Here is a 24,323-nt window from a genome sequence, read left to right on the forward strand (position 1 = left end):
TCCAAGGCAAGGGCATACAGACTGCCACTCAAAAGCCCCGGAAGTGTTAACCTCTGGCAGTTATAGGTGTCTTGTTTATACCCAGTATAAATCTGTTTATTGTGACGGGCCCCACCCAATCTGCCAATGTTGTAAAGCCCTAATGGTCCCTAATAAAGGTGGAAGGCTTCTAACAGCGCAGAGTTCCTGAAACAGGGATAGAGTGAGGGAGAGAAAAAGAGAGAGGGAGGGAGACAGATGATGAGCTTAACAATAAAGTACCACAATGACAAACCTCTCTCTGTACACGAGCGGCAGAGTTTGGGGCCTCAAGACTGGAAGCAACACACAGTCTCCAAGTAACGAAAGATCAGAACCCTCAATTAGTTTAATGCTTTGTCCAAATGTTACCGCTGGGGTTCAGGGCTCCCCAACTTTAGCTGCCTCTCCTTTTCTAGCTGAGTAGAGAACCACTAGAACATTGTCAGTCCTTCAGAATACTCTCCTGTTCTGTCTGGCTGAGTGACAGGCAACTCCCGGTTGTGCATCCAGTGTCTTGGGACAGGTGTTGCAATGCTCTACATCCACATAACAACAATCTCGATCCTACAGGTGTGTGTGGAGCTACCATGCCCGTTTTTAATGAGCTCCTCAGATGACTCTGATGTACTCTAGGAAGGAGATAGGAGAACCCCAGCTTTCGCCAGTGCTTCAGTTGCATGGTTCTGGTTGTCTCAAATGATGACCAAAGTTCATAGAAACGTCAAAGCCACGCCCTTATCAAGAACCCAATGAGACCCGCAGCCCTTCCTTGGGGAGCTCAGGAGCTCTGCAAGGGCAGTGAATTTTCCCTGCTCAGTCATAAGACGACCCGGAGTCTATGTTATCACCTTAAAGCCTTGTGACAACCCTATGTATACAGTAGGACCCCTACAAAGCTGATGAAGTGAAGGAACTTATTTGAGGACAGGCTGCCAGGTGGTGACAGAACCTCCGTTCCGATGAACTATGTTTCGAGCGTTACACCTTGCTTCTAGGCACGTCTAGCTCAGTGTGGTCTTAAGTGAGGGGAAGGGCTATCTGTAAGCAGCAAATCTCACAGCACCCCACATTACATAGTTTCCTCTTGGAAAAGCAATTAAGTTCCCAAGCCCACCTCCAAGATGTGTCTCCAACATCTGGAGTATGCTGCCCTAGAAACTTAGCTCTTGATGCCCCCAGAGTTCTCGAAGGATTAAGTTTTCCCTGATGAGGCTGAAGCTAGTCTGAGGTGACCAGAGCTACCCACTGTGCTACTGTTGAGGCTGCTGAGTCAGAGCACAGGGTAAACGTATGGAGGTACTAAAGGGGAGTGCAGTGGCTTTTCAGGAATTTTGAGGCTTCCTGTGCTCACCTGCAGGCTAGAGTCCACCCTCCCTCTTTTGTGCACACTCTGCCTGAAGTTGGAGTCAGCTCCCTTTCTCAGAACAAAGGGCAGGAAGCCTCTCAGATGCGCCTTCCATCGGGAAAGCATCCAACCTCCCTCTAACTGGGCAGCGTCTGTGGCCCAGTTATAGACAAGCAGTACATATTAGTGAGGAACTCACACCTACTTTCATTAAAGGAGAAAAATATGCTGCCAGGCACAGGAAACGTTAATTATCTGCTGCCCCTGACCTCCTGATGTATGGTCCTGAGCTCTAATCCCAACATCAGTCCATGTATCCCAATAGCAGCTTCTCACTGTACTGAATGCCCGTGACGCTGGATACACCTTATAGGTGTCACTGAGCAGTCCTAGGGAAGATGAGAAACTGCTTCGCATCCACCGTGTGACCAGAAGCCAGCCTGAGTCTACGGCAGACACCAGGATGAGTATCTAGTTGGAAATACCCAAGTTCTCTGAAAATCAAGATTGAACAAGACTCCAACAGAGACAGGGACCCAAGGGGACCCCTTGCCATATAACAAACAACATCAACAAACAAACCCTCTTCCAAATAACACACAATACCAAATAACGATAGCTATCATTTATGAGAGCCGGCCATGTCTGGGTGTTTTCCCTGTATACATAGGCATCACACCATTTCCTCCTTGAGCTTTTGTGCAAGTGGGTGTGTCCATTGTACACTGAGAAACTGAGGCTCAGATTCCAGAAGCTTGCCTAGGGTCACACAGAAATAAGTGACTACGGTGAGGCTGGAATTGAGGTCTCCTCCGTGACCCGTGGTTCTGTTGTAGAAGAACTATATAAAGACATATTAAGCAGGATTGTCAGCCAAGGGGAGGGTGGGAGACAGGGGGAGATTAGTTACTAATGGAGTTGCCCAAGATGCTCACTACTGGTAGTGAGGCCCCTGAGCCATCCATCTCCTTTGCCAACACCGAAATACAGAAACTCAGGTTACCCCTCCTGCCCCTTGACCCCTAACCAGGGGTCATTTTGACACATACCCAGGTAACAGACATGCACTTTAACATGGAGAAGCTTTAGAGTTAATTTTCAACTCATGGTGGGCCACTGGGCTCACCTGGAAAGTTTTAGTCGCTACTGATGCCTGGCTTAACTCTCTAGAGAGTCTAACGTAATCAGGCTGGGCTGTATTTGCTGACCTAAGCAGTCTGTTTTCATATAATGTGTGAATCAAGTGTGTATGTGTGTATGGACAGTATATACATGTATATATACACATATTATTAATTACATGTGAAAATCAGAAGGTTGATGCCCCTGGAGCTGGGGTTACACAGTGGTCATGAGCTGCTTGACATGAGTGGTAGGAATTGAATTCAGGTCTCACTCTTAATCACCGAGCCATCTCTTTGGCCCTGGTTTTTCTATTTTTAATTATATAGTTTGGAAAAAATCCAAAGGAAGATATGTCATGATACATGAAAATGCCATGAACTCAAATTTCAGAGGCCATAAATAAAGCTGTGTTGGGAGACAGCCACACACTCATGCATGCATAGTTGATGGCGGCATTTGTGTTACAGAGGCAGGCTTGAAAGGCTGTGGCTGAGACTGTATTGGTTGAAAAGCTCGAACTATTCCCTTTTTGGCTCTTTAGTGAAAATTTTACCTGACTCTGTTCTTTAGTACCTGTGAATAGCCTAGGATGATAATTAGGAGTAAATGCTTTATTTGACTTTATTGTGAAGATATGTTATATTATATTAATATATAATATAAATATTATATAAAATGTACACATATATGTTCATGTGTACGCACACTATATGTGTAGATATACACACATACATGCATACACATATGTGCACATACATACACAGGCATACCCACAGATACACTTGCATACACATACATATATACACACATGTGTGTGCACACACACACCAACACATTTGAGCATGCACACACACATTCACAGACACACAGGCACACATAAGATACACACTTCCATACACATACATACATGCACATACACAGGCAGGTGCATTCGAGCACGTGTATACACACACACACACACACACACACACACACACACACAGAGGTTTCCCTCCTTGCTTCCACATTTGTGTTTTTACTTCCTGTTGAGAAGTGGGTAGGTGGATAGGGTGAGCTCTTGTGCATCTGTTAAGCAGGTGGCTTCAAAGGCCCTTTGCCCAGACCTCTGCTTCTCTCTGCCCCCCCAATGCTTCATTCTCTCCAAGTTCCTGTTACTTCCTATCAAACATTCTGCAAACAGATTCCAAGAGCACTTCTCCTGTAAGCTGCAGGCTGGACTCTATGCTTCCTGGCAGCTTCCTTCCTCTCCAAAAGTTACTGTGGTAGCAAGAAGTCCTCAGATCCTCTAAGGATCCTTCAGAGGGATTAGGCATAGCCAGTGGGCTGCCTCAGGTGATAGGAGTTTGTTATCAGCTGGGGGCCCTGTTGTGCTGAGGCCAGAGCCCACCAGACCTACCCCAGTGTCTTTGTATTCAGACCAGGGTTGGCCCCTTAGGGGGCTGGGCAGCAGAATACCTTGAAGACTGGACCTCTTAATCTCATTAATATCCTGATTGTCTTCCCCAATCTAGTGGGAGTTGATGGGGTGGTACTCACAAGATAAAATGACCTCCAAATTCAGGAGATAAAATGACAGTCAGATTAAGTCCCCTGAGAAGCAGAACGTTGGAGCTGAGTCCGCCTCTGAACCACTAGAGCAAGCCAGGATCCCGGGCAATTTTGTTTCTCCTCCTAAAGGACAATAGGACTGGCTCATTTACTCTGGGAACCCTTGCTGCTGAGATGAATATTTTTTACAGCTGCCCTCATAAACCCCTCCTCTTGTCTGCTGCCCAGGGAGGGGGTGGAGCTCCCAGAGGTGAGCTGAGGTGCCTACCCTGTCTCACAGGCCCCATTAAGTTGTTAAAGCTTTTAAGTGCCCCAGACAGGGCCCAATGCAAGGGCAGTTCAAATCCCCGCACAGATAGGGATGGGCTTGGGAAAGAGAGGCCTCGGTTTCTTTCCACAGAATTTACCTTGCTCAGGGGCAGCAGCTGGGAGAGAAACAGTGAACTAGCTAGGTTCTGAGTCTTCTCCCTGCCTCAGCTCTGTCATTCAGATGAGAACAGCAGTATAGAAGGGGAGAGCTGTCTGTCTCTGTCTCTCTCTGTCTCTCTCTGTCTCTCTCTCTGTCCCTCTCTGTCTCTCTGTCTCTGTCTCTGTCTCTGTCTCTGTCTCTGTCTCTCTCTCTCTCTGTATTAGTATTAGTTCTCAAGTTTAAAAGTTGTGTCTGGGGGTTGGGGATTTAGCTCAGTGGTAGAGCACTTGCCTAGCAAGCACAAGGCCCAGGGTTCGGTCCCCAGCTCTGAAAAAAAGAAAAAAGAAAAAAAAAAAGTTGTGTCTGTATAGAATAAATAAAGACAGATGGACAGTGTATTGCAGGTCAAAACCTGTCCCACTGCTGACTAACTGCGAACTTGGGTAAATCACTCCACATTCTGACCATCTTTACTTTCCTTAGTTGACAGATAGGGGGAGGTGACAGCACCCATCCTAGGTCTTGGGAAAGGTTAAGTGAGATGAAGCACAGAGGTGACCAGTGCAGGGCCTGGCACCAGGAAAGTGAACATCCTAATTTCTCCTCTCCGGTCTGTGACCTGCTTCTGGCTCTGTTTGAGGTCTCCTCGGGTACAATATGCATTTTGTGCCATGGAGAAGTACACCTATACAGGCCGTTTGTACCCAGGCCAGGAGTGAATCTGCTTTGTCTAAGCCGTGGGATTGGATTCCTGCAGCCACCGAGATGCTGAGGAAGAAGTAGGAGGCAGGGCTCTGTTTTCAAGTTCTGACACATGTCACAGAAGCCAGGTCTGCCGGGCTGGGAAAGGGAGGGATGACTTCAAAGGCAGGGGTAGCAGCAGCCACAGAAACAACATGTCCTTTTAGGCTGTGGCCCAGAGGTCTAAAGCTTATCCTGGGGAGGTGTCTTCTCCCTTCTGTGACTCACTGATTTTGTTGAAGAACGAGTCCCCATTTCCTTATGAAAAGATCATTTAAGAGTAAGGACATGTGTGGGAGAGCAAAGGCTGCTGGGAACCTCGTGTCCCTCCCTGCCTCCTTGGGGAGGCAGCCAGGTGACTTAGACTGGATCAAGGTGTACAAAGAGCAAGGCCACCCAGATCGGGCTGCAGATACCAGCCTTGGGCCAAGGCTAGCCCAGCTCCCATCCCCAGCTTCCTCCTCCTCTGAGGCAATCAATACAAGCACCAGTCTCCAACCTGCTCCTTTTTCTTGCCACAGCCCTGCCCTCTGACCTTTTGGGGGCCTTTTCCTTGATTCAGCTCCAGAATGGAGGTAAAGGCCATCACTCCGGGCCTGCTCAATGGCCCCAGAATGGGTTGTCATGGGGCCCTATAACCAGGGACAGCTCCTGCTGGCCAGAGCTGGAGCAGGGAGGGCAACAGATAAAGGCCTTCCAGTCTGAAGATAAATGGCCGCCTGCAGCCCTGCTACAGTAACTTTAGGCCCCCAAGAAGAAGAGACAAAGGGTGCCCCTGTGACACACACTGGAAAGATGAAGGCCGGTCAGCAGCAGCCAGGCTGGTTCAAAGCCCCGGCTTAATTGTCAATTAAGCATGCATAAGGGGAGACAAAGCCATGACAACCCTTGGCTGCATGCTGGTGTGTGATTGTAAGGGCAAAGAGGGGTAAGGCTGAAAACAGCTGATTCTGCTGAGTGTGTTTGTAGGGTACCTTGTAACCGACTAGCCGCTGACAGGGGCAAAGTGCTTCTCCTGCCATCTCTATTGTGTAGGACATTCCAGGACCAGGGTCACACTGTGGTCATCGTGGGCAAGTGGGGCACAAGGAAGCATGGCTGGGAAGGAGAGGGCTTGCATAGGAAAAGGAGGTACAACTCTGCAGGAAGAGGGCTCTGGGGAAGACTCTTCTCTTTGATGCTGCCAGAGCTCCCAGCTCAGGTGCTGGGGCTTGGAGACGGCACTGCACCGTGTAGAGCAGGGGCCTTAGATCTTGGGGTTGTGTCCCTGCCCAGCTCAGCCTTAGAGATTACCAGTGTTAGGGGTAAAAGTGTCCTGTACAAGCGTGAGGACCGGCGTTCAGAGCTCCACACCTATGTAAATGCTGATCGGGGAAAGGGTTTGTCTGTGATTCTGGCAGAGCGGGAGATGGATGGATACAGGGATCCTCAGAGTTAAGAGAGCTACCCAGAGTAATCAAATCAGTGAGTTATGGGTTCAAGTAAGAGACTCTGGCCGATAAGTAAGGTAGAGAACCATCAAGAAAGACACTGGGGGTTGGGTTGGGGATTTAGCTCATTGGTAGAGCGCTTGCCTAGGAAGCACAAGGCCCTGGGTTCTGTCCCCAGCTCCGGAAAAAAAAAAAAAAAAAAAAAAAAAAAAAAAGAATCAAAGAAAGACACTGGGCATCAACCTGCTACTTCTCTCCTAGCTTCCTTTGTATTGCATCCTTATTGGCTTGCAGCAATGTCTAACCCTGTGGCTTAGACACCACACACACACACACACACACACACACACACACACACACACACACACAGGTACACATACATGTACGTGGAGAGCAAGAGAGAATTAGCAAGACATAGTCAGACAGACAAACAGACAGACAGACAACCAGTGCTGATGCTGGTATGGGTTCCAAGTTATCTATGTTTTTGGCATGGGACTGAGGAGGCCCCACTACAGAGTGGGTAGGGGAGGCTCTGTAGCCCAAAGCCTTTCTTTTTTTTTTTTTTTTTTTTTTTTTTTTTTTTTTTTCAGAGCTGGGGATCGAACCCAGGGCCTTGTGCTTGCTAGGCAAGCGCTCTACCACTGAGCCAAATCCCCAACCCCGCCCAAAGCCTTTCTTGAGCATGTCTGTCTGCCTAGACCTGGGGACAGTCCTAAGAGCCATCTTGGCAGCCTGAGAAGGGCAGGGTTCTAATTCCAGCACAGTGGTCACTTCTTTGTCGGTCCCAGGATGAGAACGCATCTCATCTCACTGCTGTTAGGATTAATGTTGAAGCGTGTGGAATTAAAAAGGAAACAGTTTTTGTTTTGTTTTGTTTTTGTGGCTGTCCTTGCTCCCATTGGCTCCAGTTATCCTCTTCAGTACTGAGGGGAATGGGGTGGATCTCACTGGGGTTTGTTGGGAAAGGTGGCATTTATAAGGTCCACCCCTTTAATCATTGCATGCACCCAGCATCCATTTGACAGATAAGAAACCCAGAATTTACGTGAATTAGTCACACTCATCACATATCTACTTAGAACTGAGTGAGGTTCAAAAGTCCAGAGAATCCAGTCTCTGGGCATGAGTCCCCTGATAGACTTTGAGTAGAAAGGAAGGTCTAAAAAGCTACTGAAAACATCCAGCGTACCTCAAGGATCCTCCCGAGGCAGCTGTAGGAGCTTTCTCTCCCTAGAAAAGCCCATGGTGCTCCCAGAGATAACCTTGATGCCCACTGGTTCTGGAGGCTCCCTACAGAATACAAATCCTGGGGATGCAGGGGCTATGTGTCCCAGCATTTTCCTTTTCCTTCTTCACATTCTGGCTAGGCACACGCTCCACCACTGAGCTACATCGCAATTCACGTCGCCAGGACTTGGTTTTGCATTTAACGTGTGTTTGTTTTGCAAGAATCAGCAGACCCGACGTCTAATCACCATCATGTGAGTGTCAGCAAATTATCTCTTCCTGGGCTTCAGCTTCTTTCTTTGAAGGCCTTCTGGGGTCTATCCTTTTTTATTTTAATTTTATAAAGATCCAGAGTTTCAGAGCAGCACAGAGATCCCATTTTCAGTGGACCATACTCTTCTCAGACTGTCTCTGGCCCCGTCCCTGCCTCTGCTCTGTTTCTAACACCTGGCCCTGCCACCTTAGTTCTCTGGCTCCCCAGCCAGGGCACGGAGAGCCTAAACTAGCGACCCTGCAGTGACCTCAGCACAACCCCAGCTTGTCAGAAAGCCGCTGGCCCTTTGTTTGGCTTGCGGGCTCCCTGACTTTGGTGTGGAGATCACAGGTCCCAGCACAATGACCATTGTCTTCTCAACAATGCTCCTTGCCCTAACCACGCCCCCACAGCTTCCAGATTCAGCTCCATGGATCACCATGGTGGGCAAATTCTCCAGCCCTGCTCAGTACCAGCCATAGGCCATCCACCACCTACCTGCTGAACCTTTCTTTGTATCACTGTAAGGGGGTTAAGTGACTCTTCAGTCAGGCCAACACTTTCTCCCCTCACTACCCTCAGCTTCTTTGCCTTTTTTATGAATAAGCCAATTTTCTTCTGGAGTGTCTGAGCCCTCCCTTACTCTCAGAGCACATCTCAGAGAAACCCTAGCCTGGTGTCATGCTTCATGCTGATCAATTTCAGGTCTCAAAAAACCATACCTGCTATGAGTCGCAGGCTTGGAACAAATGCCTGCATATTGCCCAACTGCTGGCTCGGACCCTGTCCTGATGACTTGGATAACCCAACATGTGGGTCATCTTGCAGCTCTTGGGCCTTTCTCACCAAAAAAGGTAACTCTCAGGGGAGGGGAGGAAGGGACCTCGGAGGACTGTAGATGACAGCAATGAATGGCTGGCTTTCTTTTCTCAAGCTTTCCTCCAGAAAGCTGGGTTAGGTTTGGTATACAGAGGTTCCAAACAAGCATGGGTACCAAAAATCTCATTTCTGGTGAGCCAGTTTTCTCAGGAGAATTAAGACCTAGGAGAAGACATGACTGGCACAGTGCTTAGCACATAGGGGTCCTTTTTCATGTGAGGATATAGGCATCCATCTTGACATATTCAAACCCCATCACAGAGACATTCTGATCCAGGCCAACATGCTACAAACTCTTTAGCCAACTCATCACAGACAATCTCAGATGATGGACCCCATCTTAACCCTGGCTTAGCACAGCCGAGGCTACCACCCAAGTGGCCTTTCCCTAACAACCATTTGACTCCTGCTGGAACTGGAGAGTGGCGGGTAGGATATGGTCCGACACACTGAGGGGTCATAGTGACCGGTGATACATCACTGTGATCTCCCTGCCTGCAGCTTAGACCTGGCATCCCCCAAAAGGCAGCCTTCTGAGGAGATAATCAGTGTGGCTGAATCAGCAGCCACACAGAGAGGAGGAGGAGAGAGAAGAAAAGGGCAAAGGGCTCCTTTGAGGGCCAAGCAGCTGAGCAAGGGATGGGAAGAAACCTGACCAGAGGCACACACTCTTTCATGAGCTCATTCTGACAACGGGAAGAAGCCATGTCTGTCACCATCCCAAGGCGTTCACTCCTCTGAAGCACCATGAACAGCCAGCCAGACATGAGACTGGCGTGAAGCGCCGTGAACAGTGAGACTGGTGAGGACAGCGGCAGCCAGTTCCGAGGCAGTGAGAGCCCGACCTCTACTTACCTGACAACTTGTTGGGTGGAGAGGAGCTTGGCTGGTGGTGAGGGGAGCCATGGGTGAGCAGGGGGTTCAGGTTGTGCGTCTGGTTGGAGCTATAGGCATCCATGGCCAGCTTCTGTCTGAATGCCTCTTCCTTCCGGCGGTTTGCAAACCAGTTGTAGACACGGACCTCCGTGACCAAGTTGGAGCCTAGGCCATGGGCTTTGGAGGGGGAGACCCCTCGTTGCAAACATTCTGCCCTACAAAGGACGGAGAGGAGAGACGGTGAATGAGGGTGGCTGGGGATTGTGTGTGTTAGGCCCCAAATGAAAAATCTAAGGGGCTGAAGGTCAGTTGGGGTGGGGAAAAAGCCTGTCCAGATAAAGGATCATCCTCACAGTATTTGAGAAGGCTCAGCGGAAGCTATAGTGCAGGCCCTGAGCAAGCCGTGTTGCCTCAAAGGCAGAGCACAGGCCCCTATGTGGCGCCTATTAAAGGAGGGCAAACCAAGGATGGGCAATTTCAAGAGAGTCCCGTGATTGGCCTCTTGGCGTCTCCTTTGCTGCTTCATGAAAGGCAGAGTCCTTTGCTGGCTCTGTCTGAGTCTCTTCCAGGTACTGTGAGAGACACCTGGGGCTGGAGTGATGGCTCAGCCATTGAGATGGCTCACAACCAAAAATATAAGAGAGACATCTGGACTTTGGGGGGTTGACACCCTAAAAGGGTGCAGGGAATCCAGATCCCATATTCTTGCTCTGAGGCCAAGAACTAGCAAAGAGGAACTGGGTGTTAAGAAGGGGAGGGGTGGGGTTGGGGATTTAGCTCAGTGGTAGAGCGCTTGCCTAGCAAGCGCAAGGCCCTGGGTTCAGTCCCCAGCTCCGAAAAAAAGAAAAAAGAAAAAAGAAAAAAGAAAAAAAAGAAGGGGAGGGGTGTCTCTGGTTCTAAGCACCAGTGAAATCCCCAGACCACCAGGACCCCTGTTCTTGGACACATCACTTGCTGGTGAAGGCTTGCAGCCTGAAGACCTGGTGCCAAACCTGGCCTGCTTCCCCACCTGGCCTTCCTGACTTTATATTTTCACTGCCAAAGCTGCCGGACTTGGAGACTTAGCAAGGACTCCACAGGCTTCCCCTATAGCAAGGAGTAAATGTTTTTTAGAGAGTCCATATAAGAATGAAAAAAAATATGGAGAAAGAATACAGTCAAAGGATTCTCCAAGGACTTCCAGTGTTTGCATATTATATATATATATATATATATATGATACAAAAAGGAGTCTGTTGAGTCAGTGTGCACAGAGCAGACCAAACAGATCCAACCAAGTCTTACTCGCCTGCCAAATTTCCTTGATTGCTTGCTTGAGACAGGGTCTCACGCTGCTGTAGCCCAGATGGCCTCAAATCCTTGATCCTCCCCCTCCCTCTGCCTCCTGAGTGCTGGGATCACAGGTATGTGCCGGTGTGCCAAGCTTTCTTATAAAACCTGTGCCAGGTCCCAGATTCTTTCTGGTCTCATGGGGTTACAATTAGTGGAGGCCAGAGTTAAGGAACAGTTTAGTGTTGCCTCTGTGGAGTGGAAACGTCTCTCCAGCATCATGCTTTATGTCAGAAGTTCTAGAGTGTCTCGCCTAAAATAAGCACTCACAGGAATAATAATTTAGCATTTCACAAAGGGGAGATTCCATGATTGAAAAAGTCAGTGCTAAGCAGGCTTCTTAAATGCAGGTTTTTCCGGTCTTTTTCTTCTTTTGAACATTATTTTATTTGTGTGTGTGTGTGTGTGTGTGTGTGTGTGTGTGTGTGTGTGTGTGTGTGTTGTAGCAAATATACTGAGTTTAGAGGACAACTCGAGAGACTTGGTTCTCTCTCTCTATCATGTAGATCCTAGGGATCAAACCCAGGCAGTCAGGCTTAGCAGCAAGTGCCTTAGCCCTCTAAATCACCTTGCCCGTCTTCCTCAGAGCTTTTACAATACTAAAATATGCTCTGACTCCTGAAGCACTCTCGTGACGTGTCTCAAACCTATTTATTAGTAAATTAAATTGGGGTTCTGTAGAATACACTTGGGGAGGCCCTGATTTAGTCGCACCTAGCTGGGAATGAATATTTCAGCATCTCAGGACCAAGGGCTGAACCTTTGCCCTCCTGCTCCGGGGGCCCCTGGCATTACCTGTTGCACTCCTCCACTAAGGCCTCCCTCTCTTCCTTGCTGGGATTCTTTTGCCGGTCGTAGGCCTGGTACAAAATTTGCTGGGATGCGGGCCCCCATTTGAACCGGTTGCGGCGCATCTTCTTGTTGGTGGGCTCAGAGCAGGCGTCCTCCGACTGCCCAGGGCCCTGGTTCTGTTGACTGAACTCTGGAAAGAGAAATAGCAGCTGATCCTGACTGCTTTTGTCTGTCATGTTTCCAGAGCTCTGGACTGTCTGGTTGAACTCTGAAAAGAGAAAGGAGTAGACTTGGTAGAGCCTGTAGCCTTCACTCTATAGACAGACAGGCAGACAGACAGACAGACACTAGACAGAGACAGACAGCCACTAGACAGACAGACAGGTGGACCAATGGACAAAGACGCCTTAATTCCTCTCCCTTAAGTTTTACAGTTCACCCCAGTTTTATGTGGGGATACAGAGGGGGGACACCTTACAACAGGCCCCTCCCTGCTCATCTTGTGTCCCTCAGCAAAGCCACCCTCTCCTTTCTTGGACAAATATCGCCATGTCAATGTTTTGAGAAAATTAATTATTTTCCTTTGTTTTGGCGACCTTCTGACATTGAAGTAACACTCTGAATCCAAAATGCTTGTTGCTATCTATCTATCTATCTATCTATCTATCTATCTATCTATCTAGAGACGGGGTTTCCTGTGTGTCCCTGGCTGTCCAGGAACTTGCTCTGTAGACCTGGTTGGTGGAACTCAAAGTTCCACCTGTCTCTGCCTCCTGAGTATTGGGATTAAAGTCATGAGCCACCATCCCCTGGATCTGAATGCTTGTATTTTGATGACAGGGGGATGAGTGCAGTCAAGTCTCAGGCCAGGGGAAAATTGTTCAAAGGTACAACTCAGACTTATCTACCATATTCAGAGGCACATGTGGGCCTCTCTGCCCTCCACTCTTCATCTACTCTGGGTACCTGCATTCTAATGTTAGGTTCTTTGAAAACCATGAAACTTCAAACCTTTAAAATCGTGCCTTGAAATAAATCTACCTACATCTTTGAATTTGAAAGAGAAGATGCTCCTTAGACTTCTAGTATAGTGTGTGTGATACATGTGTCATGTGTGTGCACGTGTGCATATGTGGGTGTGTGTACGCATATGTGTGTGAGGTGTCTTTGTCTCTATGTGTGTCATGTATATGTGATATGCTTGTCGTGTATGTATATATGTGTGTTGTGTGAGGTGTCTGTGTGTGATATATATGAGGTATGTGTGTCATGTATATGGGATATGTTTGTCATGTCTGTCTGTGTGAGTGTGTGTGGTATATATATGATATGTGTGTTATGCATGTGCATTTGTGTGTGTGTGTGTGTGTGTGTGTGTGTGTGTGTGGTGTGTCCCAGGGGCCCTTTTATGAGGGAGTTGGCTATGATCTGCCTACACAATTTGAAAGATGGCAAGTACAAAGTCCAAAACAGAAGACCTCTGCAGGAATGACAGGGAAGGAGCTGGAGAAAGGCAGAAGGACAAACCTATCTGACTGTCAGACCCAGGCAGAACTATCTTCAAGTCACTTTCATCGAACGAATGAAAGGCAGAAGCCTGGCCCAGTGGCAGCATGTTGACTCGTGTGGTTGGACTGAGGTTTGATATCCACTTTAAGGGAGCTATGTTGTTTTCTTCCCTGTGTCTGCACAGAGCAGAGTTCGTGGGGGTGCAGGACACATAAATTCATTTCCTAGTCCCTACTGCCCTTGTTCTGGACCTTGGTGTTCTCCTTTCTCTGTCCTATTGTTCTCAGTGTCCAGCCACCACCTCCAGAGCGTACAGGAATGCCTCTGGACATGACGTAAGTTTAAAATGCTATCTGGGACAACTGGATCACAGAGTCTCACTACTTAATGTTTGAACCACAACCACAACCCCTTCCTGGTGTCTCCAGTCTGTATTCCTGGGATTTTATGACCTGTCTTGGGCTCTCTTTTTATTTTGGCCCATTAGAAGAAAATGGTGGCTTCCCAAACTTAGATCCCAGTAGTGGTCATGGTTGGCTTTTTTTAACCAGTGGCCAATGGCCAAATCAGAAACATCTCCCAGGTGGATAAATGGCAGCTGTCACTGGAGCCTTGATTTGGATATCCTCAGGCCACCTGTGCATGGTAGCCCATGCTGTTTTTAGAAATCTGAAATGGCCTCTGCTAAATGTAAAAGCAGACTGTCACCAGCTTTCGTGAGACAATGTGGGCAAAATAACTCCTCCCACAGTCAGATAACTCCTCCCATAGTCTAACTTCTCCCACATTCAGTTAACTCCTCCCACAGTCAGATAACTCCTCCCACAGTCAAATAACCCCTCCCACAGCCAGATAACTCCTCCCATAGTCTAACTTCTCCCACATTCAGTTAACTCCTCCCACAATCAGATAACTCCTCCCACAGTCAGATAACTCCTCCTACAGTCAGATAACTCCTCCCATAGTCTAACTTCTCCCACAGTCAAATGACTCCTCCCACAGTCAGATTTTTTTTCCAGGTGTTTTCTTCACCCTTTTTATTGCTTGGTCTTTACAGCAACTCTTTAAGTGCTGTCACTTGAGGGTGAAGGTGGAGACAGAAGTCCCTTGTTCAGTGGGGAAGGGACTATTTAATATCTCCTCCTCTTCCTCCTCCTCTTCCCCCCATGGGCCCTGCAGAGCCTATAGCCCTAAAGGACCTGGCCTAGCCACACCCAGTGTTTGAAGAACTAGACTCCCACAGGCCCTCCAGCTACCACCGATTTTCCTCCACATGCTTTCAAAGTAAAGGGAACAGAAAATGTTTGATGCCCATAAGAATGACATTGGAACGTTTGCTTCAGTAGCCTTATCCAGGGCTCAGGAGCTAGTCAGGAAAGTTCTATGTGTACAGACAAGCCCTTGAAGAATACTATTTATTAGTTTGGTTTGTTTTTTTTTTTTCATGAAACTTTTGTGTATAATTTTATTTTTCATATTCTTCTATTTCCACTGAATTCGTTCATTTGGTCTTTCTTTTATTTATCTCCTCTTCCCCCCCTTTGGTCCCATGCTAGTGTGTCTTTCCTTTATCCTTTAAGACTTGCTACAAATGGGGTTGATGATTTAGCTCAGTGGTAGAGCACTTGCCTAGCAAGCGCAAGGCCCTGGGTTCGGTCCCCAGCTCCGGAAAAAAAAAAAAAAAAAGACTTGCTACAAATGCTACCTCCTCCAATAAGTCCTCCCAGATTTCTCCAGGTTCTATAGCAGCTGCCCTGCTGCCCACTGCATGCCTTTTAGAGGGTTTGGAAAGCTGCTCTCATGAATTACTCAGGTTTCTCCATTCCTTCAGGAGAGTGTGAGTCTGCATCCCCACAGACTAGCATAGTGCTTGGGGTACCACGGCAGGTGCATGTCTGATAATTACAGGAGGAGGAATAGGCCCTTAAGTTCTGTCTCCTGTAAACTATAAGCCAGTAACAACTACTAATAACACTGAACAAAAATGTCCCTTGTAGCCTGCCATCCACTTGGTCAATTATCCCTTCTTGAGCACCCTGAGGCTCTGGGACTTGCGTCTTATTAGACCAGTGTCTTCGGTGTCTCCCTGTCTGTCCTGGGGTTGCTGAGTGAATAGCATTCTGACTGCTAAGCCACTTCTCCCTCAGTGCTGTCTGGCCTTTGCAGACTGTGGCTCCTGAGGATGTTTTTAGGTTTTGCAGGAACTGTAGAGATGCTTCATGTCAGGAGGTCAGTTCCTTGAATATGACCACCATGGAGCGGAGCCAACCCAGACTTTAAGGGTTGCTCCTCTACACAGCAAAGAGCTTCACGGAGTCTTCTACTCTGCCCATACAATGTTCCAAGTCAAGGGTTAACCTCAGCCAGAGACAAGTGTCCCAAACCTTTCCTTCCATGGATGGCCTTTCTGCCCACAGACACAATAAACACAGACACAGTCATTTTGAAGCACTGTGTAGAAAAAAAATCCAAGAGCAATTTTAAAGTGACCGACCATCCAGAAAGAAAGATTCCTACCCAGAGAATGCAGAAAATGATGGGAATGAACATGCTGGCAAAGACACAGAGGCTCACAGCAGAGGGGGGGAGAGAGAGAGAGAGAGAGAGAGAGAGAGAGAGAGAGAGAGAGAGAGAGAGAGAGAGAGAATAGTTGGGGATGTTGGCAGCTAAAACAGTTCTAAAGAATGGGCTGGAACCAAAGAGTTCAAGTTTAATGGCAAGGTAGGATATCCCCAAATAAAAACAGCTCGAGGTTCAAACTCCCCTCAGTGTAAAGACCCAAGTTTCTCAGGATTCTTGGGTAGAAGGAATCTTGGGACAGAAAGAAGACTTTGGGTTAAGAACTGAAACTATAAACTGAGTATAGAGGTGCAGGCCTTTAATCTCAGCACTTGGGAGGCAGATGGATCTCTGAGTTCAAAGCTAGCCTGGTCTACAGAGCAAGTTCCAGGAGAGCCAAGGCTACACAGGGAGATTCTGTCTCAAAACCAAAACCAAAACAAAACAAAAACTAAAGAAAGAACCCTAAAACTGCAACGTCAACAATGACACACACACACACAATCCAAACAAATAACCCTGAAGGGATGAGAACTGAGTCAGCAAACCACACCGGTCACTTCAAATCAGGTAGTGCCTCATAAACATTATTGTGGGTATAACGGAGGGCATTCTAAGGGCTTCTGAGTTTTACATGGTAGTAGCATTTCAAAGGTAACCTGGTAAATTTGGACGTTGTATGAGAAGTGTGTGGAATAACATGTATACAACACACACAGTATAGGGAGATGGGTCATGTGGGTTGTGTAGGCAACTTGATGCAAAAGAGTTCAGAATTCCTTGTTTCCCTGTAATGATTTCTTTTGAACTAAAAACATTTCATTGAAATTATGTACAAAACAAAACAACAACCAAATCCAATTGGTCAGAGTTCTAAGTGCACTTTAACTGTGTCCTGCCTCAGACAGAAAGGGTGTCTTCACTAGATGGAGTCATTCTCAGCTGAGCCCAAATTCTAATCTTGGTAAACGGGAGTGATTGCTTTAAATTGCTTCTGAACTCAGTGTCCCACCCCTGCCACCACCCCACCACCATTTCCAAGGAACAGGGTCAGGTTCTGATGATCTTAGCTATCTATATTTTAGCTAAGTATAAATTTAACTATTTATAAGGGGACAGACACCTTAGCTATTTATACTTTTTCCAGAGGGGAAGAAAATAACAGTAGTGACCATCTATATTGTTGACCATCAGGTAATCTCTTCTTTGGAAACTCAAGACTGTCTTCATATGTCAACCAGAGACAATGAAAGGAGTGGGAAGAAGGACTTAAAACATTCAGAGTACACTGCACACACTGAAGGCCTTTTCAGTGTAACAAGTTTTGTAGCAGAGGGGCTGTGTGAGAGAGAAATGATACAAGATAACCCACCTTGTAGTAACTATAAGGCTAAATCTACCTGTCAACTTCTTAGAATTGCCAACTACTTTAACAGGCCTTCTTGATGGAGGGGAAACTAAGGCATCCCATGAGGTCGGAGTGAAGGCAAAAGTCCCTGTTGGTTGAAGCAGAGGCAAGGTTAAAACACTTACGTCGGAGGATCTCCCGTTGCTTTCTGACGTACCAGGTGTACAGGGCAGCTCGCTTCTGGGTCTTCATGGGGGTGCCCTTGTTGAGGTGTTGAGAGAGGTGGGATTGGTTCAGGCCTGTGACATCAACCACCTCCCTCTGGGGGATGTTGTGCTGTTGCATGTATCCCTTGATCATTTTGGCGGCCCTCCATGGGTCCTCACTAGACAGAGAAACAGAGCATTAGGATGCTGGTGAGTGCCAGATGCCCAAGGGAAAGTATTCACCTGCTAGGAGCAAACTCATTTCCCCATACTTCCCATCTGTCAGAACTGCAGCCTTGAGAGAGGTAGAGGGTAAAAGCAAACTGAGAGCAGTAGGTACCTCCCGCCTTGTGGTGCAAGACTTAGCTTTTCCTTCTGACGTAGGCTCATCTTTAAGCCCAATCCTACTCCCTACTCCCCATACCCCATCCCCTAAGCTGTGGAAGAAAATGCTTGTGCTTTGTTCTGCTCTCTCTTGGATGTCAAGAGACGTAAAGACAAGAGTCCCACGGGAGAGTGGAGATGCCTGGAGCCCAAGCTAGCTAAGATGGAGCCAAATCAGTTTTAAAGGTTTTAAAAGTTTTAGTCGAAACCTCTCCAACATTATTATCCTTCTGATGAGGTCCAGTCTGTTAAAACAGGAGTAGGTCTGTGTGCACACCTCCTGGGACACAAGCAACCGTCTTCTAAAGACTGCCTGTATATTAAATAAAATTATTTTTGTTTGATGTATCTAGAAACCTCCAGCAATCAAACTGAAATATTTCATAAGCACTTGTATAGTTGTGATCCCTTTTGTAGTCGAATAATACATTGGTTTTGGAGTTTTAGAAAAGTGTTCTCAAATATGCTGTCTCTGAGTTGAACAGGACACTTGCAAAGCCGGTATGCTTTTTTTTTTTTTTTTTAAATTATCCATAACCCCGCCTCCGAAATAAAACCTATCAAGGAAAAGTAATTTCAGTATTGGGAGGGAGACATTAATGATCCCAAATACTCTGTTTGCCTGTATGATGGCATCTCTTTGATATAGAAAGGCCACCTGGGAGGTAGCAGTTCTCCTGGATTTCAAGTTTGGACTAAGAATCAACCAACATGCTTCTTATTTCTCACAAATGCAGGCACAGGTTGCACTATAAACAAGACATGAGGGTATCTCCTAGGCTTTTTTTTTTAACACTGTTTTTAACTTCACTGTTACTTTTTCTTGCTTGTTAAACAGGTGACTTAGAATGAGATCTGTCATTTTAATTAAGAGACAAAGAAAGCCTCTTAGAGTCATAAGAGACTAAGTCTCATAATGCACAGCAGAGATCAAAAGAATTAAAGGAACATTACAAATGTATATGATTAATTTAATATAGCTACAGAAACAATTCTTCACTACATGTTGATATAATATATATAATATATATGTAATATATTACCTTAACCAAACATCAAAAAGCAAAGAGAAAATTGGGTTCAGATGAAATAAAAATTGGTGTTAAAGCTGAGGCCAAATTAGATACAGTGGTAAAACAATTATTTTTCAATGGTGCCTGAAAAATCAATTAGTTTGTTTAGCATGTTTAAAATCTCCAGCAATCAAGGGAGATATTTTAAAGGAATTTGAATTGTGACAATTTCAGAAAGCCTGGGCTATGGAATTTGCGAGAAAGCCAGGCTTTGAATGAGATGTTTTTGAGAATTGTAAACGTTCACATTAGTTATACATAAATTAACGAATTTCTCAAGCATTTATAAAGGCCCAGAACGTAAAATGACATAATGAAATAGTAAAAACAAAAGCAGAGGAAATGTCAGACCTGGAGAATTCACGCTGAGCAGGAGAAAAACACGGCAATCAACATTTTAGACATAACCACGTAAATACCAGCGATCGTCTAAAAGCACATTGTTGGTTAACATTTCCATAGATATTTTTAGGGTGGAAAAAAAACATTTCTAACAGATATGAACGCTAGCTTCAAAAGTTAGAGAAAACAGTATTTGGGTTTTAAAAGTTAATACTGTATCGCTTTAACAGATCATTTGGCCATTTTCCCTTTGTTTAGCGTCTTTACCAGTTATTCTACGTGCCTAAAAAAAAGACCAACAACAAAACCACCTAGTGTAATAGTGGTTCCGGGAAAGGAGGAATTAACAGCGAGATAATTAAGAAAAAGAAAAACAAAACAAAAGAAAAACCGTTGAGACAAAACCTTCGGGCCCGGAATTAAAAGATTTGAACTGGAGGTAAGATGGCGTAGTTACACCTTATAAAAGAAAAAAACTAAAAAGCTAAAAAAAACTCTTGGATCCTAGAATGTCCTTCATATTCCCTAAAGGAGAGCTCTGAGGCCCAAGTAAAGAGTTATTAGGAAACACAGTTTCCTCACCAGGGTAAGTTCGGGGTAGTGAGAAGCGCTCGGCTTTTGTAGAGCCAGCGCAGGTGTCAAATGCAAACCCACAGTGGCCACAATGTCTGGCTCGCTCCTTCCTCAATGTCTGCCCGGGAACAGAGAATCCCTGGGCCCCAGCTCACGGGGAACCGTGAGCCTTGGTCCCTAGGGCACACCAGCCTCCGGTCACAGCAGGGGAGCACAGGATACTGCAGTTTGCAACCTTCCTCTCTGGCTAGGCTCTTCCAGACTGGGCGAAGGCGACCAGGCGCTCCAACGAGTGACCCCCCTCCCCCGCACACCTTTCTTTTCTTTCTGACTTACGGGGAACAAGGGGGTGGAGCGGGGAGAGAAAAACAAAAGAGAGTGCCTGGTACCCTGTAGTCGGCTGTGCAGTGACCTGAGAGCCGCTAGCAATTTCTTGAAAAATTACTTTAATAAAGTCGGACGCTCCAGGCCCAGGGGAGGGAAGGCGGCACCAGCTTGCGAATGGGACAAAGCTTCAGGGTGTGTCCTGGGTCCTCACCCCAGCTACAGTCTGAGCTCCTCTCCTGCTCCCCGTGGCTTGGGGGTGGGAAGAAGGCCCAGGTCCTAAGACTCCCGATTCCGACTGGCTCTGCACCCGCAGAGCTCTGCGGGTGTCGGCTTCCTGGAGCAACCCGGGGACCTGGGGGAGCTCCCCGTAGCTCCGTGCGTGTGCCCTGCGAGCACCCCCTCCTGCGTTTTGATTTCCTTCCCTTTCTAAGCCGCGTTTACAACTTCACCAATGAATAACCCGCCTCTCTTTTCAACCTAATCACGCTCTTTGTGTACTTTCTGTTGATGATTTATAGAAATAAATTAATAACACCCCAACTCCACGTGCTGAAGTTTATGTTACATCTCTGCTGTGTCCAGCCCGGCGTGGGGACCACGGTGCAGAGGCGCCCTAGGCCTCCTGGGCTTCCTTAAGTCGGCTTCCGAAGTGAGCTAGACGAGGCTCTCAGGAGGAAGGACCTAGGCCCCAGGGGGCTGGCGACTGACTGAGCCAGGCCCCCGGACAACTTCCCTGCCAGCCTGTCGTCCCAGACCTTCCGAGGAGCTCGGTACCCCAGTCTGTACTCTCTATGCCTGGCACCATCCAGGCCCCTAAACCCAGCCAGCGAGAAATCATTGCTACATGGAGAAACAGCAACGAAAAAAGCCCAAGCTTCTGAACTAGAGCAATAACATTTTAGGGGGTTAAAAATATATATATATTTTAGAAGTCCTCCAGATTGCTTTGGCTAGAGGGCAAGTGGCCAGGTCCCCAAAGCGCAAATTCAAATGCAAGGTCATATCCCACCCCAAACGCGCGCTGCGGGAGAGGAAGCCGAGCCGCTGAGGCCACCGCAGTCACTCCGGAACTCTGAAACTTTGAAGCCGCAGGGCTTAAGAGTCAAGAGGCCACGCGAGGGGCTCCTTTCTGAAGCCAAGTGGCCCCGGAGCGACGTGTAGTCTAAGGGAGCCGCTTGGCTCCTTGGATAATTAGTAACTAGCTGTCAAAGCGTAGGCCCGGGAGAGAGGACCGGCAAGTGATCGCAGCCACCCGAGAGACCGCCAGCCAGCCTGGGTTCCCCCAGGACCGCTGGGGTGTCGCTAGTAAAATGCGTACACGCCCACCTTTGCAAAAAGGGGTGGTGGTCTTAGGAGCACGTTCCCCACTTATTCTCTCTCCCTTGCGTTCATGGTTCTTTTGCCCGGCACTGGTGACCCTACTGCAAACTTTCCACTTCATAATTCTAAACCTGGAGCTCACACTGGCGCTGCTAGGACCCAGCCAGAGAACTTGCTTCCCAGGCCTCGGCCACCGATGCTGTCAGGCCCTCTGCAAAGAACTGCAGGTCTCTGGGAGAAATGCGTGGCTTGAGGTTTGGGAAATGTGGTGGGTTCTGGGGGGAATCGCAGCTGTTCCGCTGCACCCACTTGCCCCTCTGGTCATGTGACCTAAGGCTCCGCACCTTCGGTTCTCCTGCCTGGGTACCACCAGCAAGGTGCTTGGGTCCAAGCTGCCCGCCTAGGTAGAGGCAGATGAAGCCTCGAGGTTCCGGGTCGCCCGGCGGAGGGCCAGGTTCAGTTGTTAGCAGAGAAGCGGAGCGCCCCCGGGATATTTTTCCTGTGGGAAAGGGGCTTGTGGGACAGCAGTCTGCACCGCATGCCTCTGGCCGGGACCGGGGACTCCAGAGACTGCGCGGGCTCCAGGGCGTAACTCGCTCGCTCGCTCGCTCGCTCGCTTACCTGAGCATCCGGTCCACCTCGGCCCGCTGCTCCGCGGCCTCCTCGGTGTTGAGCGCCTGGAGCTCTTTGAGGATGGGAGGAGTGTCATAGTCGTCGCCGTCCTCTGAGCCCTCGTCCCCAGACAAGCGGCCCTTGGCGTGGCCATTGGTGAGAGTATGGAAAACCGGCTTGGTGTCGAGATCCGCCCCGCTCCCGGGGGACAGGGGCAGTGTCTCCAGCTTCACCCCGAAATTCGGGGACGGCAGTAATTCCTCCAAGGCCTGGATCAGCACTTCCTTGGTGACTCCGGAGCTCAGCAGGGCACTCAGGAGTTCTTGCTGGAGAGACGTGAGCTTGGACACCATTTTCCAAGGACGGAAAAAGAAGGGGTTGTGGGGATGGGTGGGCGTGAGAGGAGGGTGGAGGGGAGTTTTACAAAGAACCCCAAGTCCTGGAACCCCTCCACCCTTTAGCTTTCAGACACCTGTTACTCTCTGGGGTCCCGGAGACTCCTCCGAGAGGAGTCAGAAAACTTCTAACTTGCCATGATCGCCACCATTAGGCCATATAAGATATGCAAATGAGTGGGAAGGGCTCGGCTTTCGGCAAGATGCAAATGGTGGTGGGGAGGGGGAAAAACCGAGAAAGTGGGAGAGCCTAAGGGACAGTCCAACGGAGCCAGAGACTTGGGCCGGGATTGGGACTTGCCAGAGCCCATTGTACTCACGCTGGGGGGCTCCAAATCTTCTCTACCGATTCTGTTTATCAATCAAACTTTAGGTGACCTTTGGACTTTAAAGCAAGTGGCTTGCGGCCTAGGCTGGGTGGGGGTGGGGGGGCCTTTCCACTGGCGACAGGTTCGGCTTTAGTCCAGAAAGAAGAAACTGCGCTTCGGGGTTTCAGGTGAGAGAGCTGGAGAAAGTTGGGGTGCCTTGGAAAGGGGAATGGGGGAGGATGAGGAGAGCAGAGAGCCTCCAAGGTGTCTTCAGGTAGCAAGCCTGGAGGTGCAGCCAGAAGGTGGCGAATCCGATCCTTTGGGAATGGGCGCCAGTTAGAACGAATTGGAGGGACCCCATTTCTTTTTACCTCGGTTACTGTTCTCCAGGCCCTCCTCGGATGGCCTGGTAGTTTGGATTTGCAGGATTGCCTGACCGGGGCCGCGCGTTGTTAGCGTGCTAGAGGCCTGCGGGACCCTTGAAAGGAGACACCGATTCATTTATGGCCAGAGGGAGTAGCGAAAGTGGAGCTCTGCGGCTGCCGGACTGCACCAGCCACTTGCCCCGCCAAGCCAAGGGGGAGCAGGATACCTGGGGCTCGCCCTCTGCCTAAACCCGGAACATAACCGCGCCAGGGCTCTGCACCCAAAACTAGGGCTGCGGAGTCTCCTTTCTAGTAGTGAGTGCGTAGCTTGACCAGTGGCTCGACTGACTATTGCAGCTGTGGGCTACCCAGGCCCACTTTTTCAGGTTCTTAATTCTAGGATGTCCGCTGTGCCGGGAGTCGCGCTCTATAAGCACAAGTTCACTGTGGTGGCGGCGGCAGGAGTCTTGTGTGACACCTAAAGCAGGCACCCCCCAAAGTCATTGAAGAAAAAAAATTATTTTTCCCACCCAGGTCTGGCCCGGAAGGACGCCCTGAGCCTTTCGGCAAGGCAGGAGTTTCGGTCCTACATCTCCCCTGGGACCCAGAGAGGAAGGAAGGAGGCACAGGCCGCACCCAGACCTCCAGGCTGGGACCTGACCTGCGGGGGAAGGCACTGCTTAGATCCATACACACACTCCCGGGGCAGAGGCCATTTTGAACCTCGGTTCCCTCATTTGTGAAATATTCTCCTAATATTCAGGAGGCAGGAAGGCTGTAGACACTGAGGAAGACCACCTGTGCAAAGCTGGCTAACACCTGTGTACACACTTCCCAGTCTGCAAAGACCGGAGGCCGTTGCCAGTGGTCAAACCTAGTCCACTGCAAGCTTAGGGTTCTTAGAATCGGAGACGTTGGGGTTGGAAGAACTGGGCAAAGGACAAACGTTCAGAACCGGTCGGGAGGGCAAAGGAACTTCGATGGACATTCTCTTACTGCGTGCACTTTCAAACACAACCAGTTG

At 48.3% G+C, this 24,323-nt stretch overlaps 1 protein-coding gene across 8 annotated transcripts in view; it reads right to left on the reverse strand.

Moving 5' to 3' along the window:
• Window positions 1-22,805, reverse strand: part of Hnf1b (HNF1 homeobox B) — a 53,255-nt gene extending 30,450 nt beyond the window's left edge. Inside the window, exons 1-4 of one of the 8 annotated variants that reach the window (XM_032913092.1) lie at window positions 22,241-22,805; window positions 17,580-17,779; window positions 11,982-12,246; window positions 9,837-10,072 (exon numbers count right to left, since the gene is read on the reverse strand). In XM_032913092.1, the coding sequence (XP_032768983.1) occupies window positions 9,837-10,072; window positions 11,982-12,246; window positions 17,580-17,779; window positions 22,241-22,584 (1,045 nt within the window). In that variant the 5' untranslated portion in view covers window positions 22,585-22,805. The other 7 variants (XM_032913094.1, XM_032913093.1, XM_032913091.1 and 4 more) reach the window with 7 other exon arrangements.
• Between the last annotated feature and the right edge of the window lie 1,518 nt (window positions 22,806-24,323).

This window comes from Rattus rattus, chromosome 9 (assembly GCF_011064425.1).
Source record: "Rattus rattus isolate New Zealand chromosome 9, Rrattus_CSIRO_v1, whole genome shotgun sequence".
NCBI lineage: Eukaryota > Metazoa > Chordata > Mammalia > Rodentia > Muridae > Rattus > Rattus rattus.